Source organism: Pipistrellus hanaki, assembly GCF_964339955.1.
Source record: "Pipistrellus hanaki genome assembly, chromosome: 1".
NCBI lineage: Eukaryota > Metazoa > Chordata > Mammalia > Chiroptera > Vespertilionidae > Pipistrellus > Pipistrellus hanaki.
The window spans coordinates 95,956,924-95,974,788 of record NC_140503.1 but is presented as its reverse complement, the minus strand read 5'-3'; the positions used below and the strand labels follow the sequence as shown (position 1 = coordinate 95,974,788).

Genomic DNA, 17,865 nt, shown 5'->3' with positions numbered 1-17,865 from the left:
ACTTACCAAAAAGTTCCACATTCCACATCATCAAAGCTTTCATCTTGACTCAAAGGAAAAAAGAAAAAAAAATAAAAGCCAAAATTAACTATTTTCAGCCTCAATTTTCAAATGTCATTTGTTTTCACCTAATTCTAGTAAATTTATATAGTGTAATTCTAAACTTCGCTATTTGACATTTCCCTGCTGAAGAAAAGCAGTAGAACCTTTTCACCATCTGTGCTGTTTTTGGAAACCAGCCTCTCCCATCTGTGGTCTGGGCCAAGCAACGCTGAGTAGGGGACATGGAGGGGGAGGGGTGCACGTTGCCTTCACAACTGCGTTCAAAACGCTAACTCTAGGAATTACCAGTTGTTACTCTGCAGTTGAATGTTCTGGAGAATGGCTCTCTATTAATAAGGTACCAACAAAAGAAATAGGTAACTTTCTACATTCAATAAGCCATAAAAGGAATACCAATTAGGAGAAGGGAAAAGAATTGATAGAAAGACCTAGTAAAAGTCGAGTCTTTACATTTTTTTTTTTTTTTGAATTTTGAGAGTTTTCATTTGAAGGTAAGTAAATCTTAATGTCATCAGAGTCACAAATATGCTAATTTAAATACCCAATTCTATTTATCTAAAACACACATTGCAAACATACAAATATCTATTCTCTCCACATATCAGAGCCCATTCATTTCATGTTTGGAAATGGGGAGAATAGATTCCCCTTAAATTGCAAGTCAGTAGGTGTTTCTTTACAGTTAACTTTAGCAAAATTCATACAAAATAGTGATTAACAATGATCTTCTTTACTTGTTAACTCACAAGGAAACACCTTCAAAACTGCATTTTGTTAAAGTTTCTGTACTAGCCAAAACCGGTTTGGCTCAATGGATAGAGCGTCGGCTTGGGGACTGAAGGACCCGGGTTCGATTCCGGTCAAGGGCATGTACCTTGGTTGTGGGCATATCCCCGGTGGGGGGTGTGCAAGAGGCAGCTGATCGATGGCTCTTTCTCATCGATGTTTCTGACTCTCTATCTCTCTTTCTTCCACTCTGTACAAAATCAATAAAATATATTTAAAAAAAATAAAAAATAAATAAAGTTTCTGTACTAAAATGTAGAAAAACTGAACTACACAAATATTGAAAAGTTAAAAAATCCTTAATTTTTTATTCCTGGTACCACTACCACAATTTACAGGGCAATATACCTGATGTAATGAAAAGAAAAAGAAAAAGACAGAGCTACAACAGATAAAAGACCTCAGGAATGTACATCTAATTGACACTGCATTGCATTAATCAATAGCTGCACTTTTTGCAAACTGTGGCTATGACAGTCCTGAACAAGAAGGGTTTCCTGTTTAAGCTACGGTAACTTTTCTGACTATGGATCATCGTTCCTCCTGTGGCAGATTTTTACAGTTCCTCTAATGCATTTGGGACGACTGTCTCAAAGTAACCTGCAGCTTTCCTGACAACTCCTCGCTCTCTCTCCTGCTAAGAACTGTAGCCCTTTTCTGCTGAGTTTTTAGAACCTTCTGCTACCATATCCACCACTTCCACCACCAGATCCATAACCACCACCATAGGGGCTGCCCAAGCTTCTTCCACCAAAACTACCCCCCTTCATGGGTCCATAATTTGATTGCTGTTGTCCACTGTAATTTCCAAAATCATTATAGTTTCCACCTCCACCATAGTTACCACCAAAATTTCCCCCTTCATTGTAACCATCGTATCCTCCACCACCGCCACCATATCCACCACCTTGGTTTCCATATCCTGGTCCACCACCACCACCATAGCCTCCTCTACTACTATAACCAGGACCACCACCATAGTTGCACCATCACCTCCAAATCCATTATATCCACCATCGCGTCCTCCATAACTACCTCTGCTGCCACCTCCACCACTGTAGCCTCCTCTTCCACCAAAGTTTCCACCACGGCCAAAGTTACCTCCACCACCTCCAAAGTTTCCTCCCCGACCCATGAAATTGCCAGATCCACCTCCACGGCCTCTTTGTGATCCAGCAGACTGCATTTCTTGTTTGGAAAGGGCCTTTTTCACTTCACAATTATGCCCATTAATAGTGTGGTATTTCTGAACAACAATTTTATCAACTGTATCATGATCATCAAAAGTTACAAAAGCAAATCCTCTTTTTTTCCCACTCTGCCTGTCCTCCATAACTTCTATGGTTTCAATCTTGCCATACTTTTCAAAGTAGTCTCTCAAATTATATTCTTCTGTATCTTCTTTAATACCACCAACAAAAATTTTCTTCACTGTTAGATGGGCACCAGGTTTTACAGAATCCTCTCTAGAAACAGCTCTCTTTGGTTCCACTACACGTCCATCAACCTTGTGTGGTCGAGCACACATTGCTGCATCCACCTCTTCCACACAAGAGTAAGTCACAAAACCAAAGCCCCGGGAACGTTTTGTTTGCGGGTCTCTCATCACCACACAATCTGTGAGTGTGCCCCATTTCTCAAAATGTTCTCTTAAACTGTCATCTGTAGTTTCAAAGCTCAGACCACCAATAAACAGTTTTCTCAACTGCTCTGGTTCCTTAGGATCATGGCCCTCCTCCCCCCCGCGGCGGCGGCGACGGCAGGAGTCGGGCTGGGGGCGACCGGGCGGCGGTTTTACCTCCATTTTGAGACCAGACTCGCCTCTTCCAACTCGAGTTCAATATGGGACCGAGAGGAAGAGCTACATTTTTAATAGACCATTTTCTATTAAATCAACTAATTCTGAAGCCTTTGAATTTCAAAATCTTATGGAATTCAGTTTTTTCAAACTAAGGTGCTAAGGAAGTGTTGTTTTTCAGTATAAAGAGGTTCTAACTAACTAGACTTCAGTTGAGATACAGATAGGTTCTAACTAGACTTCAGCTGAGGTGGGTGGGGGGTATGGTGAGTATACAGAACTTGCCCAACAGTGGGGGGTGGGGGGGGCCGCGCGGGAAGGGGCGGTCTGCCTCTCTGTTTAGAACGTGGTGCAAAGTGAGGTTGCTAAATTAGAAGTAACGGGAGGAGGAAGACATAGAGTCCATTATCTCAAGCAATATACAAATGTGCTAGTAATTTTTGTTTCGTGAGAGTTGTTTTTCAACAACTACCACCACCACCGCCGCAGAAAAAGTTAACTGGCCTCAAACGCACCTTTATTTCTTCTTCTATTTCCAAACTCTCAACAACTTTGGTTGTCAAGCTCTACTCACACCTGTGAAACCTGACAAATGGCAAAAATCTTGACAAGACAAGAGAGGGAGGAGGATAGGAAAAAGAAGAGGGATGTGAGACCGGGTGGGAGGGAAAGGGGAGGGAGGGAAAGGAGGAGGGGGGGGAAGGTAGAGGTTAAGGGAGAGGGAGGGGGAGGGGAAGAAGAGAAAGGGGGTGGAAGAGGGGGAAAAAAACGAGTACATGCACTTTGCCACCCTTCTGGCCAACTGAAATGCTAGTTCCAGAGATTACAGTAATTACAGCCCCAGCATGAATTCCATACAAGCGCTAAATGAAACAGCACATCAATTAAAAAAAATAAACACTCCATTCTAGGAGAAAGACAACCCCCTGGGAAGTCCTAACTAGCATAAATGAACCTGCCAGGCTGCAAGCCCCACGTCCCCCCACCCCCCAATTCCCCCCTCCCCCGCCCACCCCCACCCCACACCTCCATCACCACCACCACTTTAAGGTGGTCGCGGAGCTGGCGCGGGCACCACCGGTCGGCGGCGTCCTCGGTGCCGCCAACAGCAGCCAGGGACCCTCTCCACTCTGCAGACCGCGAAGACGCTCATGTCAGCTCCAGGGCGCAGCAGCACCTCCCAAGGAAGAGAAGGCAGCTCTGGCAAATACACAAAGATGTGAACTTTGCATAGAAGAACATGTTCCAAAAGTACAAGGTGGAGAGTGGATTCAGCCGCAGTTTCCAGTCTGTCCTATTTATAAGTTTTTCTTTTCCTTTTTCTTTTCTTTTTTTCTTTTTAGGTGAAGGGAGTTTTTCTTTCCTTAAGGAAGAACTGGGTCCCGGGGGCCTTACATATTTATCTCATCTTATTATCAAAATCCCCTTTCAGGACACGGAGGCCCGCCAGGTCACTCGGCGGGCAGAGGCAGGAGAGCCCAGGGGCCGCCCCTGTACCTCGCGCCCTTGGTGTCAGCAGGTGGACGCGGGACCCCTCCGTCCGGGACGTCCCCCGTCCTACCTCACCATCCAAAATGTACTGCCATCTTTCCCTTTTCTCCCACATTTCCAAGCCTCAAAGACCATTATTTTGAGAAATCCAAGGAGGGCACCCTTTCTCGGATTCCCCACAGCGCCCGGCCCCAGCTCACGCAGGGGCACGGGCCCCCATGGCCCACAGGCCACCCACATTCGGGGAGACTCTTCAACGGGGACTTAATTTGTTTAAAAAAAAAAAAAAAAAAAAAAAAACGGGCCTAGAAGAGCGTGTACTGAGTTAAAACTTCGCCCCCGGCCCCCAAGAGCAGACTTAGAAATGGAACCGAGTCCTCGGACGCGCGTTGAGTGCGGGGCGGAGCGGGCGGGCAGGGGCGCAGTCGTGGCAGAAAGGCCGCCTCTGCGGTCAACCCCAAGGTTACCCGGCTCCCCGCGGCCACCGCGCATGCCTGCGCCCCCGGACGGCCTTAAGGGGGGCCGGGCCTGCGGAGCAAGGAGACCCCGCCCCGATTCCTGAGATTGGCGTGCGGGCCGAGGGCGGAAACCGGGCCGCGCCGTATAAATATTCATGAGGCGGCGGAGCCCGGCGGGGCCGCGGCGGGGAAGTTCGGCGAAGGCGCAGCTCCCGCCGCGGAGGAGGTAGCTGTGGGCGCCGATCGCCCCGCTCAGGTGTCTGCTCCGCCTTCCGGTCTGGATTTGTTCTGCATGTCTAGCGAGGAGGGGCAGCCTGCGCCTCGCCGATCGCTGGCTGCAGCACGAAGCGGACTTTTACCGGACCGGCGCCGTGGAGAGAGGGATACGGCCTGGACGAAGGCGGCTCCCTGCTCCGGAGGCGGCGGAGCGGCTTTGGGGACGAGCATGAACCCTCGGGGGGCGTGAGGGGCCGCAGGGCTGACCCCGCGCGGAGCGGCCTGGCCCAGCCATCTTGCCTGCGTGCGGCGGCCTGAAAGGAAACTTGCTGCGCCGCCGCCCTCCGCGCTCCGCCAAGTCCCCGGCGCCGCGAGACGCGGAGAGGACGCGAGAGGGAAGGACCATGAGCCGGCGGCCCGCCACTCTGCTCCAAACGGGCTGAGCTCGAGCAGGCAGACCCTCGGGGACTGGAGCGCACTCCTGCAGCCACCCTCAGCTCCCGGCGCGGCGGGCTGCGCCGTGTGGACGTGTCCAGAGAGGGATTAGGGACTGGGCAGATAAACAACGTCTCGGGAGAAGCAGGAGAAAGACGAGCAGGGCACTCACTATCTTCTCTCTCTCTCTCTCTCTCTCTCTCTCTCTCTCTCTCTCTCTCTCTCTCCCTCCCTCCCTCCCTCCCTCCCTCCCTCCCTCCCTCCCTCCCTCCCTCCCTCCCTCTCCTCCGGAGCCCCTCTGCTCACTGCCAGGAGGGCGAGGGGACAAAGCATGGAGTGGAGTTACCTGTTGGAAGTGACCTCCGTGCTGGCCGCCTTGACGCTGCTGCAGCGCTCCAGCGGCGCCGCGGCCGCCTCGGCCAAGGAGCTGGCCTGCCAGGAGATCACGGTGCCGCTGTGCAAGGGGATCGGCTATAACTACACCTACATGCCCAACCAGTTCAACCACGACACGCAGGACGAGGCTGGTCTGGAAGTGCACCAGTTCTGGCCGCTGGTAGAAATCCAGTGCTCGCCCGATCTCAAGTTCTTCCTGTGCAGCATGTACACGCCCATCTGCCTGGAGGACTACAAGAAGCCCCTGCCTCCCTGCCGCTCGGTGTGCGAGCGCGCCAAGGCCGGCTGCGCGCCCCTCATGCGCCAGTATGGCTTCGCCTGGCCGGACCGCATGCGCTGCGACCGGCTGCCCGAACAGGGAAACCCGGACACGCTGTGCATGGACTACAACCACACCGACCTCACTACCGCCGCGCCCAGCCCGCCGCGCCGCCTGCCGCCGCTGCCGCCTCCCGGCCAACAGCCGCCCTCCGGCGGCGGCCACGGCCGCGCGTCCGGGGCCAGGCCGGCGTCCCGGGGAAAGGGCGGGGGCGCAGGGTCTCCCCCTACTCGCGGCGGCGGAAAGGCGCGGCCCCCTGGCGGCGGCGCGGCGCCCTGCGAGCCGGGCTGCCAGTGCCGCGCTCCCATGGTGAGCGTGGCCAGCGAGAGGCACCCGCTGTACAACCGCGTCAAGACCGGCCAGATTGCCAACTGCGCGCTGCCCTGCCACAACCCCTTCTTCAGCCAGGACGAACGGGCTTTCACCGTCTTCTGGATCGGCCTGTGGTCCGTGCTTTGCTTTGTGTCCACCTTCGCTACCGTGTCCACCTTCCTCATCGACATGGAGCGCTTCAAGTACCCGGAGCGGCCCATCATCTTCCTCTCAGCCTGCTACCTCTTCGTGTCCGTGGGCTACCTGGTGCGCCTGGTGGCGGGGCATGAGAAGGTGGCGTGCAGCGGCGGCGCGCCGGGCGCAGGGGGCGCGGGCGGCGCGGGCGGCGCGGCGGCTGCGGGCGCGGGCGCTGGCGCGGGCGGGCCTGGCGCGGGCAGCCCGGGCGGGCGAGGGGAGTACGAGGAGCTGGGCACGGTGGAGCAGCACGTGCGCTACGAGACCACGGGCCCGGCCCTGTGCACCGTGGTCTTCCTGCTGGTCTACTTCTTCGGCATGGCCAGCTCCATCTGGTGGGTGATCCTGTCGCTCACGTGGTTTCTGGCCGCTGGCATGAAATGGGGCAACGAGGCCATCGCCGGCTACTCGCAGTACTTCCACCTGGCCGCGTGGCTCGTGCCCAGCGTGAAGTCTATCGCCGTGCTGGCGCTCAGCTCCGTGGACGGCGACCCGGTGGCGGGCATCTGCTACGTGGGCAACCAGAGCCTCGACAACCTGCGCGGCTTCGTGCTGGCGCCGCTCGTCATCTACCTTTTCATAGGCACCATGTTCCTGCTGGCCGGCTTCGTGTCCCTCTTCCGCATCCGCTCGGTCATAAAACAGCAGGGCGGCCCCACCAAGACGCACAAGCTGGAGAAGCTCATGATTCGCCTGGGCCTCTTCACCGTGCTCTACACCGTGCCCGCCGCAATCGTGGTCGCCTGCCTCTTCTACGAGCAGCACAACCGCCCGCGCTGGGAGGCCACGCACAACTGCCCGTGCCTGCGGGATCTGCAGCCGGACCAGGCGCGCAGGCCTGATTACGCGGTGTTCATGCTCAAGTACTTCATGTGCCTGGTCGTGGGCATCACCTCAGGTGTGTGGGTCTGGTCAGGCAAGACGCTGGAGTCGTGGCGGGCCCTGTGCACCCGCTGCTGCTGGGCCAGCAAGGGTGCCGCGGTGGGCGGGGGTGCGGGCGTGAGAGACACTGGCGGGCCGGGCGGGGGCGGGGGGGCCGGCGGGGGGCCGGGCGGGGGAGCGGGCTCGCTCTACAGTGACGTCAGCACAGGCCTGACGTGGCGATCTGGCACTGCCAGCTCACTGTCTTATCCAAAGCAGATGCCATTGTCCCAAGTCTGAGCAGAGGCCAAGTGCTGCGAAGGGACACTCCACGGGCTGATGTTCCCACCCCTTCGCTGTTATTTTGACTGCTATCAGCATGATCACGAACTCTTAATGGTATCCATTAGCTAAGACTTAAATGACTGGCTTAGAACAAAGTACCTGGCATTGAGGACTCCCAGACCCAGCCTCCTTTCCTCCATTGATATGCGAGGAACTCCTCTAGGGAGGTGGGAGACATTCATCTCTATTGGCAGAGAAGGGTGGACTCTGCAGCGTTCCCAGGACCCAAGGCTTGGAGCCTTCCTTGGTTGCCATTGGTGGAACTTGAAGCCAGATCTACAGATTTTACCCAAGGGACCTATTTTTCTCCTATGTAAACTCTTACTCCTTTTGCATCCTAAAGGAGGGATGATCACAATCTAACTGGATTGCATGGTTTGGGTATTCTTAATGACCAGGCAAATGCCTTAATTATACACCCCAAGTAAATATGGGTTTCTTACACTAGAGGATGTATTTATATAATTATTTGCTAAGTGTAAAAAATGTAAAATATGTACATATCCAGAGATATACAGTCTGTACATTTTTTTGTAAAAAGTTTAGAGGTCATTCCTGTAAAAACAAATATAAGTATTCTATTTTGTCAATAAAATGGCTTTTGATAAATGATTTAAACATTGCCCTCTCCCCCTACTTCTTCTAAGCTGTTACCTTTAAAGTGTTTGCTAAGAACATGTTGGAAAAATGGACCCTTTCTGGTTTCTCCGTACACTGGTCTTAGGTATGGAGGAAAAGACCTGTTAATTCCAGTTCTTAAGTTGTTAGTAACGGAAAAATCACGGTTGAACTGAAATCAAAACTGAGTTTTTCACCTTTCAAAGAGATGGTGTTTTTAATGGTAGCTCTTTTTGATCCATGGATAGTGCTCACCTTAGCATGTATATATATGCTAATTCCACTCAGGCCTTGTTATTTATCTTGTATAATATTACTAAACGATTTAAAACTCCACATTTTTTCCTCTCTAATGTCCACATTTTGAAAGCACCTGGACTGAACATGCTGTTGAAGTGTAAAGGTGAATGTTTTAAACCCTCAGAATACACTGTACAGTATGGGTAAGTCACTTGACACTCTGTGGTGGAACAGGCATCCTTAATGGATTAAACTAATGGTTAACATCTTAATGACCTTCCAGGCTTGTGTATATCAAATGTGCTGCTTTTCTTGGAGAAAAGGCTATTGTTCTTCTGTCAACACTAAACTAATTTATTTGAGCAGAAGGCTGTTGAATTAACAGAAGAATGCTTTGGCAATTGTTGAACTTTTTACCTGTCTGCCCAGTAGCCCAGCACATCATTTCTTTAAGAGGAGCTAAATGAATAGTGTTAATCTGTAGGGAACTTGGTCTTTTGAGTTTGAAAAACTTTGATCTTTTCTCTCCAAATGTGCTGTAAAACGGACGTTTCTTTAGCTGTTGCCAGGCTCCTCTTGGTACATACCAATTGGCCACCATGGAGCCTTAGCATTCTCCCATTAAAGGGTTGTGGGACTTTTACTTTAAAAGGGAGAGAGCTGAGGAGAGGAAGACTTGTAACAGTGAAGACCAGAAGCATAAGTATGCTCAGCCTTTTAAACAGCTTTTCCAGGCATTGTTAGCCAGCCTGCAGGCAGCTAGCAATGGGCTGGAGCATCACAGAAAAGGGCTCTGAATGCCCTACAGGTGGTCTGCACACATAATCCCCCAATTTAAAGCATTTTCCTTTGCTGGACAATTATATTACAAAACTCCCTTCTTTTTTGCTCCTAATTGAACCAATGAACTATTTATTATACAAGTTTTTCCTTTAAAAAAAAACCAAAAAAAAAAACCTCAATGCCTAAATTTTATTGACTAAATTCTGACAGGTTTTCTGAACTGAAACTTTAAAATCACACCAGGAGTAAAATCTTCAGCAGACATTTCTCTTTTCCATATATTTTCATTTCTCCTGCTTGTTATTTTCTGACAGATTAGCAGTAATTTAAAAGTAATTGGTAAGGTTGCATGTTCATACTGAAAGGATAGCCCCAGGTCCCTTATTAACCTGTCAATCAAGATAAGAAATGGGCAGCTACCCTGCTAATGATGGGGACATCAAACTGTGAGGTGGAGAACTTACTCTCTGCAGCTGCTAAGATGCTTGTTCTCTTTACTTTTCCTAATAGGAATATTTAGCGGTTTTGAAAAATGTGTTTTAATTAATAGGACAGAAACTACTTCCCTGGCTTCTCTTGGCGACTTTTTAAGACGTTTCTTGGTAAAAAAAAAAAAAAAAAAAAAAAAAAAAAAAAATTTGCAAATCCTTTCCAGAGTTATTCTTAATGTTCATTGAATTGTTGAAATTAGATATACAATACTAGTGAGAACACCCACTTTAGCTGTCATGCATATTTTATTTTTTTAAGTCAGAGGCACTGTAAAATATTCACCTCCCAGCAGTTTTATTCATTAAAAAATTACAATTTTGTAAGTTAGGTTCCAGTAAGTGACCTGCATCTAACCCGTGTGGTGATCACTATGTGGTTTATGTATGCTTATAAACCAGCCATAAACTTTACACTTTCAGTTATAAAGTAGGATTTGAGGGCATCCCTATAACCTACCACATATGTTGGATGAAGGAAGAGCTAAAAGTCACTAGTTAGCATGTGGGTTTTCTAATATAGCAGTATTTCCATTTAGACACATTTTCAACTATGTGACAGTGGAAAATGTTCCACTTTGAAGCTCTATTTCTTTATTAATTTCTTCAATATATCCTTGTAAAATGCCATATTTGATAACATAAAAAATAGTTGTAAGTGTGCTAAATATAAACAAACTTAATAAAAAATGAAACAAAATAAAAAAAGCCTTATTGACATTCTGGGGACAGCTCTCAGTAAAAAGATCCATACCTGTAATAACTAGAGGCTGATATTAAAACACAAGTGCCAGTTCTTTTGCCTTTAAAGTAAGCCATGAGTTACAAAATTGCTAGTACTCAAATTGTATCTATAAAGGGAATAAAAAAAAAACAAAATTGATTGGGGGTGAAAAATGAGAAGAGAATTTGGCCATTAGACAAATGAATGGGTCCCTTGGCAGGTGTGCTATACAGGTGTGTCCTTACTAACTATATGGGACAAGTGCTAGGTTTGTTTAATCTTTTTAAATATAGGGGATTGAGAGGGAATGTAGTTATTTTGTGGCTAGGTCAATGGGAAAAAATCTAATATCATTAAAACCATCAAAGCCAAAGCTCTTTAAAATTACTTATGGCAGAAGTTATGTGAAACACTTTCTACATTGTAGTAAATGCAATTTGAATGCAACATAAAACAGAAGGGAGGAAATGTAGAAGTTTAAAGAACCAACTGTCATCAGTACAGTTTCTTTCTATCTTTCTTTCTTTTTCTATGTAGATTTTTATTGGTTTCAAAGAGGAAGGGAGAGGAAGAGATAGAAACACCAAAGACAAGAGAGAATCAGTGATCAGCTGCCTCCCACACAACCCCTGCTGGGGATGGAGCCCTTGATGGGACTCAAATCCAGGACACTTCAGTCCGCAGGCCGATGCTCTATCATCGAGCCAAACCAGCTAGGGCACCAGTACAGTTTCTTAATATGTGTTGATGGCGTTGCAGATTCCTTCAGAGTATGGGGGAAGGAATTCATATTGTCTCGCCAAAAGGAAAAAAAAAATCACAGAAAGAGACAAAAGCAGTTGCAGAGTATAGGATGCAATTTAAAGTGCAAGGGCAAACATTCAGTTGAGACTCTCCAAACTGCAAGTGTATCCACCTTCCACATTTGATACTACACTGCCACCTGGTGGCACCACCAAGTTCCAGAACCAGGGAAGGAGCCCCACGCAGACTCCACCCAGAGGAGGGCCTACAAGCATTTTGTATTCATAATTTTGAATTCTTTCTCTCAAGAACAGAAACCCCAAAATTCATCAGTTTAGGGCCCCACAAGACTACAATTGAAATAAATCCTTATATTAAGGGTTATAGTAAAAATATAATTAAGCTGTTGAAGTCCAAAGGTTTAACTTCTTAAAATTATCTTCTGAGTTACTTTTTTTAAAGAATGGGCTGCTTCCCAAAGATCCACTAAACCTTTTAATGGGAGAAAGAGTGAGTTCCGAGACATGAAGAATAGTCTGAGATGGCTTGTAGTTGACTTGGCTATTTAAATGTGTTACTTTACTGTTTCCCTTATAAAGTCTATCTACTGAGACCAGTGGACACTCTTCAGTGCTGCATGTGAATGCTGTTGGGATGGGTAGGATGCAGGCTCTCCACAATATCTAGCCAGGTGTTTGTGGAAACACACCAAAGAAGAGAAACTGCTGCAAAACAAGGTCACCCAAAAAGGAAGAGAAGAGGAGCATGCGCTGTGGAATACCTGAACACTGTGGGAGAAAGATTTCCATAGCACAGCTGTGGGGAAGTCCAGGCCCTTAATGGGGACCTGAGAGCCTCACATAGCCCACTGCTGAGCTTCCTGTTCCTGAGGGTCAGGTGGCCGGGGAGATTAGAGTGGGGAAAAGCACTGGTCAAAAGGATGCAGACTAAAGATCTTATATTATTGCAAATGTAAGCAGCGGCAGAGAGAAGGTGAAGTGGCTGGAGTCAGTCAGGGGCCTGAGAGGCAGGCTTTGCTGGCAGCCTCTGAGGCAGAGTGTTCAGATATTCCTATCATGATCATGGAATTTTAAAGACAAAGATCCCAGGGGCCATCGAAAATCTCACCACTCCATAAACAAGTAGCAGAGGCAAGACCTAGCACTATGATGGAAATACAGACTCTCAGGTCTTGCTCATTGAATCAGAAGCCATATTTTAATAAGATCCTAAGTGACTAACACAGGTTAGCCCTACACTGAAGCCCAAAGAGGACTGGACTTGCCAAAGACACGTACAGCGCCGAGCAGGGCAGGGCCTGGAAGACATGGACCCTACTTGTCACTCCTATTTCTGCCTTTCCCAGTTGTAAATCCCTTCAGCCACCACTATGTGCATTTTTCCCTGAACATCAACTGACCTAGTTGTTCAATCGTGTCTACCTAGTCCCAGAATCACACCAGAGTACAGCTTTCCCCATGGTTGGTGCTGACCTGCCCAGGAATATCTGAACACACAGCCCCAGTTCACCTGCTCTCTGCTGCTTCCTATGTTTGCAATAATATAGTCATTGGCATAGTGACTTTTTCCTAGGTGATACAAAAGGCCAAGGACAGAGTCTGTCTTCTAGCTTAGTGAGGAGCTACAGTGACCTGGATGTGAGAACTCTGCTGCTCATAGCTAGAGTTCATACTGGGGAACAGGGCCAGGAGTGGAAACATCAGCCTTGGTCAGCAGAGGCCTAGGAGCCCTTCAGGGAAAGCCTGGCTAGGGCCAGGGAGAGAGCCAAACAGCAGAGCCTCTGGGCAGTGAAGCTGGGGCAGGCAGGGAGCATCATGGAAATCTCTGGAATGAGAGAACAAACCAAAAAGGACATGGCTCTGCTGATTTAAACAGCAGACCCTGGGAGATGCTAAGGAAATGCATGTACCTGAAAAGTGAAAATGGCCAGAGAAGGATGGAAGTAAATATGCAAAAGCAAAATTAGAATAAATTTGAACACCAAGTTTTATGGCTTTACAAGCCTTTGAAAGAACCATTATTCACAGAAGACAAAAGTACCTATTTAGCCCTAGCTGGTTGGTTCAGTGGATAGAGTGTCAGCTTATGGACTGAAGGGTCCCAGGTTTGATTCCGGTGAAGAGTACATGGGTTATGGGCTCAGTTACCAGTGGGGAGCATGCAGGAGGTAACTGATCAATTATTCTCTGTTATCACTGATATTTTTCCTCTCTGAAATTATAAAAAAAAAAAAAAAAGTACTTATTTATATCACTTTAAACACTTAGGTGAACCATACACTAAATTAGAAAAATAATTTCCAATGTTTATCTCCTAGCAAATTCATTTCTTTCTTTTTTTATTATTTTTTTTAGGGGTGGACTTTTTTTTAAATAAATCTTTATTGTTCATATTATTACAAATGTTCTTCAATTTTTTTTCCCCTCCATTGCTCCCCTCTACCAGGTTCCCACCCCACCCTCTGCCCTTTCCCCACCCCCAATTGTCCTCATCCATAGGTGCACAGTTAATGTTCAGTCTCTTCCTGCACCGCCCCCGCCCCCCACTCCCCTTTTCCCTGAGAATCGTCAGTTCACTCCCCTTCCATATCTCTGGTTCTATTATATTCGCCAGTTAATATTGTTCATCAGATTTTTTAATTCCCTTGGTTTTTAGATTCACTTGTTGATAGTTATGTATTTGTTGTTCATAATTTTTATCTTCATTTTCTTCCTCTTCCTAAAGAACCCCCTTCAGCAATTCATATAATTCTGGTTTGGAGGTGATGAACTCCTTTAGCTTTTTTTTATTATTATTTGTGAAGCTCTTTATCTGGCCTTCAATTCTGAGTGATAGCTTTGCTGGGTAGAGTATTTTTGGTTGTAGGTTCTTGCTACTCATCATCTTGAGTATTTCTTGCCATTCCCATCTGCCCTGCATGGTTTCTGTTGAGAAATCAGCTGACAATCGTATGGGTGCTCCTTTATAGGTAACTACCTGCTTTTCTCTTGCTGCTTTTAATATTCTCTCTTTGTCTTTTGCTCTTGGAATTTTAATTATGATGTGCCTTGGTGTAGTCCTCTTTGAATTCCTTTTGTTTGGAATTCTGTGCACTTCCTGGACTTATAAGTCTGTTTCTTTCACCTGGTGGGGGAAGTTTTCAGTCATTATTTCTTCAAATACATTTTCAGTGTCTTGCTCTCTCTCTTCTTCTGGGACCCCCATAATTCTGATGTTGGTTCGCTTGAAGTTGTCCAAGAGGTTTCTTACATTATCTTCAACGTTCTGGATTCTCTTGTCTTCTTGCTTCTGCAGAGGAGTGTCCTCTGGCTCTTTGTGTTCCAAATCTTTGATTTGATTTTTGGGATCTCCCATTCTGTTTTTTAGGACTCTGTATAATATTTTTTATTTCAGACAATGTATTCTTTATTTCTAGTTGGTCCCTTTTTATTTCTAGTTGATCCCTTTTCATATCCTCATAGGTCTTGTTTATTTTATCGGTCTTTTCTAGGAAATACTTGAAAAACCTTATAACCGTGGTTTGAACTCTATATTCAGTTGCTTTTTGTCCTCCATTTCTTTCGTTTGTGATTTGTTTCCTTGTCTCAGCATTTTCTCTGCTTTCCTGAGAAAATGTGTGCTAAGGTGTCCAATATATTGATAGTTCAGTTGGTCAGCCTCCCAGTTACCTGAGGTGGACACCCTTAGTGCATCTCTTTGTGGACTGTGTGAACAGCCTTATTGTAGTTAAGTCTTGATTGTTGTTGGTATCATTGCGAGGAATTGATCTCCAGGACAATTGGCTGTGAGGTTCAGCTGTGTCTATGCTGGGAGACAGCCTTATTCGACTAGACTTGGGAAATTGCAAAAGTCTCTGTGCTCAGCTTGGATGGGGCAGAGTTTCAGGATGGAACCTACAGCCTTTGCTTCTCATCAGCCCCGCCCTATGAGGTTCCTGAGTCTCAGTGTTCCTCAGTGTCCTTTGGTACTCGCTGCAAGCACCTCTGAGAGAAAGGTGCCCTCCAGTTTTGCCCGCTACTAGACAGTCTAATCTCTCCCTCAATGAGCCCAGAACTGGGGTTCAGTGCAGTTGGAAATGGGGTTGAAAGTGGGGTTAAGAGCAGTCCGGAGCTTTTGTCTCCTTCCCATTAGGGCAATCCAGCAGCACAGTCAACAGTCTGTCCTCTGCATTCAATGTACACGTCTTCAGAACTCTGCCTTTCTCTGCTCCCCTGAGTTTCCACCTTATAGCCTAGAATATCTCTGTATGAGTCTGGGTCCCAGGGTCTCGCCCAGAACTGGGGTTCAGTGCTGTGGAACTGGGGTTCAGCACAGTCTAGAGCTTTTATCTCTTTCCCGCTAGGGAACGCCAACCAGGCACTGAGCCGCCCCATCCTCTCCAGCTCTGTCCTCTCCCCACTCGGGCACCCTGTCTCCGTACTTTAGGCTTTTACAGCTCCTCTTATTTTCCTTCTGATTTTCTCTTTCCTTCTAGTTGTAGAATTTCCAGTCAGTCAACTTTCCTGTAGTTCTGAATAATGTCCATTTTGTATTTTAGTTGTATTTTTTAAAAAATTGTTGTGTGAGGCTGCAGTTAGGAGTTTACCTATGCTGCCATCATTGTTTTTCGCCTCTTTTTAAATTATTATTACTAAAGGCATGGTGCATGGGGGGTGGGGGGGAGGACATCCTTCACCCTCTTCAATCTGGGATCCCTCTCACAATCCAGGACTGCTCACCTGCCTGCCTTCCTGATTGCCCCTAACCACTTCTTTCTGCCAGCCTGATTACCCCCTAACCACTCCCCTATCAGCCTGATTGCCCCTAACTGTCCTCTCCTGCAGGCTTGGTCCCCCCTAACTACTCTCCCCTAAGGCGTGTGTCCTCCCCTCCCCACCAACTGCACCAACTTCCCTCCCCTGCATCAGTCACCACCAACTTCCCTCCCCTGCAGGCTTGATTGCCCCCAACTGCCCTCCATTGCAGGCCTGGTCCCTCCCAACTGCCCTCCCCTGCTGTTCATCTTGTGGTGGCCATCTTGTGTCCACATAGGGGCAGCCATCTTTGACCACATAGGGCAGCAATTATGTGTGTTGGAGTGATGGTCAATCTGCATGTTACTCTTTTATTAGATAGGATAGAGGCCTGATGCATGGGGGAGGCCAGCTAGTTTGCCCTGAAGAGTGTCTCAAATCAGGGTGGGGGTTCCCTTGAGGTGTGGGGTGGTCTGGGCGAGGGGCCTGTGATGGTTTGCAGGCCGGCCATGCCCTCTGGCAACCCAAATGGAAGCCCTGGTATCTGGGATTTATTTATCTTCTACAATTGAAACTGTAGCCTGGAGTGGAGCCAAGCCTCCTGCTCACTCTGTGGTGGCAGTCATTTCTGTGGGGATTTATTTATCTTCTATAATTGAAATTTTGTAGCCTTAAGCAGAGGCCTGGGCTGCCCAGGATGTGTGGAAAGCTTGGCTTCCTCCATTGCCGGGGAAACCCAAGCCTTCCTCTTGCTCTCTCTGTGGCTACAACCATCTTGGGTTAATTTGCATACTTGCTTCTTATTGGCTGATGTACATGGCTTGTGGGTATAGCAGAGTGATGGTTAATTTGCATATTGCTCTTTTATCAGATAGGATCCTCACCCGAGGATATTTTTCTCTTGATTATTAGTGAGAGTGTAAGAGGGATAAACAGAAATATCAGATGTGAGAGAAACACATCAATTGGTTGCCTCCTGCATGCACCCTGACCAGGTCCAGGGAGGAGCCTGAAACTGAGATACATGTCTTTGACCAGAATCAAACCCAGGACCCTTCAGTCTGCAGGCTGATGCTATATCCACTGAGCCAAACCAGCTAGGGCTAACGAATACATTTCTAATTAACTAACACCCTGGCTGTAGTTCTTATCCCTGCCTATACATAAACACTTGAAGTGCTTAAAAATACTGACACCCCAGCAGCATCCCAGACCAAATGAATAACAATTTCTGGGGATGGAATCTGAAAATTTAAATTTTTCTAGAACTACCCCAAGTAATTCCCATGTATAGCCAGAGTTGAAAACCAGTGCATGCCATTCATTGAAGGTGGTGTTGTGATTTAAAATGCAGCAACCAAATAGAAGTCAAATTAAGCAAACTAGCTATTGTATCCAACTTGACTAATTTAAATGGAAGTGATTTTTTCCCCTTATCACCTTGGGAGAGGACAAGAGTGCCCTCACCTGGTCCAAACAGAGAAGTTCCTGTTTTGTTGTTTGGAACTGAAGATCTCCCCCCAAAAAGCAGTTTTGTAAAATACTGCTTTTTTTTTCACTTGTAAAGAACTAACAAAATTCTGGGTACACAAGGTTAAACTAGAAAGTAAACCCAAACCAGGAGGAACCAATAATGTTGATGTATTAATTAGTAAAGATATTTAAAATGTTCTATTTTTGTTCAGTAAATGTTTATTTACTGAAACCAACTCAGCTTGAAATGAAAGCTGTATTGACTTTCTCTGGGACTGACTTTCTAAGACCAGGTGGTCTGTTGTATTGTCCAGAAGAAGGTTAGCAGGAATCCTGAATATATGTCAATATGTGTATCTTTAAAAG

General features: G+C 47.2%; 2 protein-coding genes across 2 annotated transcripts; one reads left to right on the top strand and one right to left on the bottom strand.

Annotated features, from left to right (window-relative positions):
- Positions 1-541: 541 nt before the first annotated feature.
- On the bottom strand, positions 542-2,717 carry LOC311622386 (heterogeneous nuclear ribonucleoprotein A3-like). Its single transcript, XM_084883509.1, is given in 2 exon segments — positions 542-1,834; positions 1,837-2,717. Coding segments are annotated over 2 exon segments (1,134 nt in total). The 5' UTR covers positions 2,654-2,717; the 3' UTR covers positions 542-1,517.
- Positions 2,718-3,710: 993 nt separating this feature from the next.
- Positions 3,711-10,562, top strand: FZD8 (frizzled class receptor 8). Its single transcript, XM_084883494.1, has one exon. It carries the CDS (start codon positions 5,579-5,581, stop codon positions 7,628-7,630), a length of 2,052 nt encoding a protein of 683 aa, XP_084739620.1. The 5' UTR covers positions 3,711-5,578; the 3' UTR covers positions 7,631-10,562.
- Positions 10,563-17,865: the final 7,303 nt, after the last annotated feature.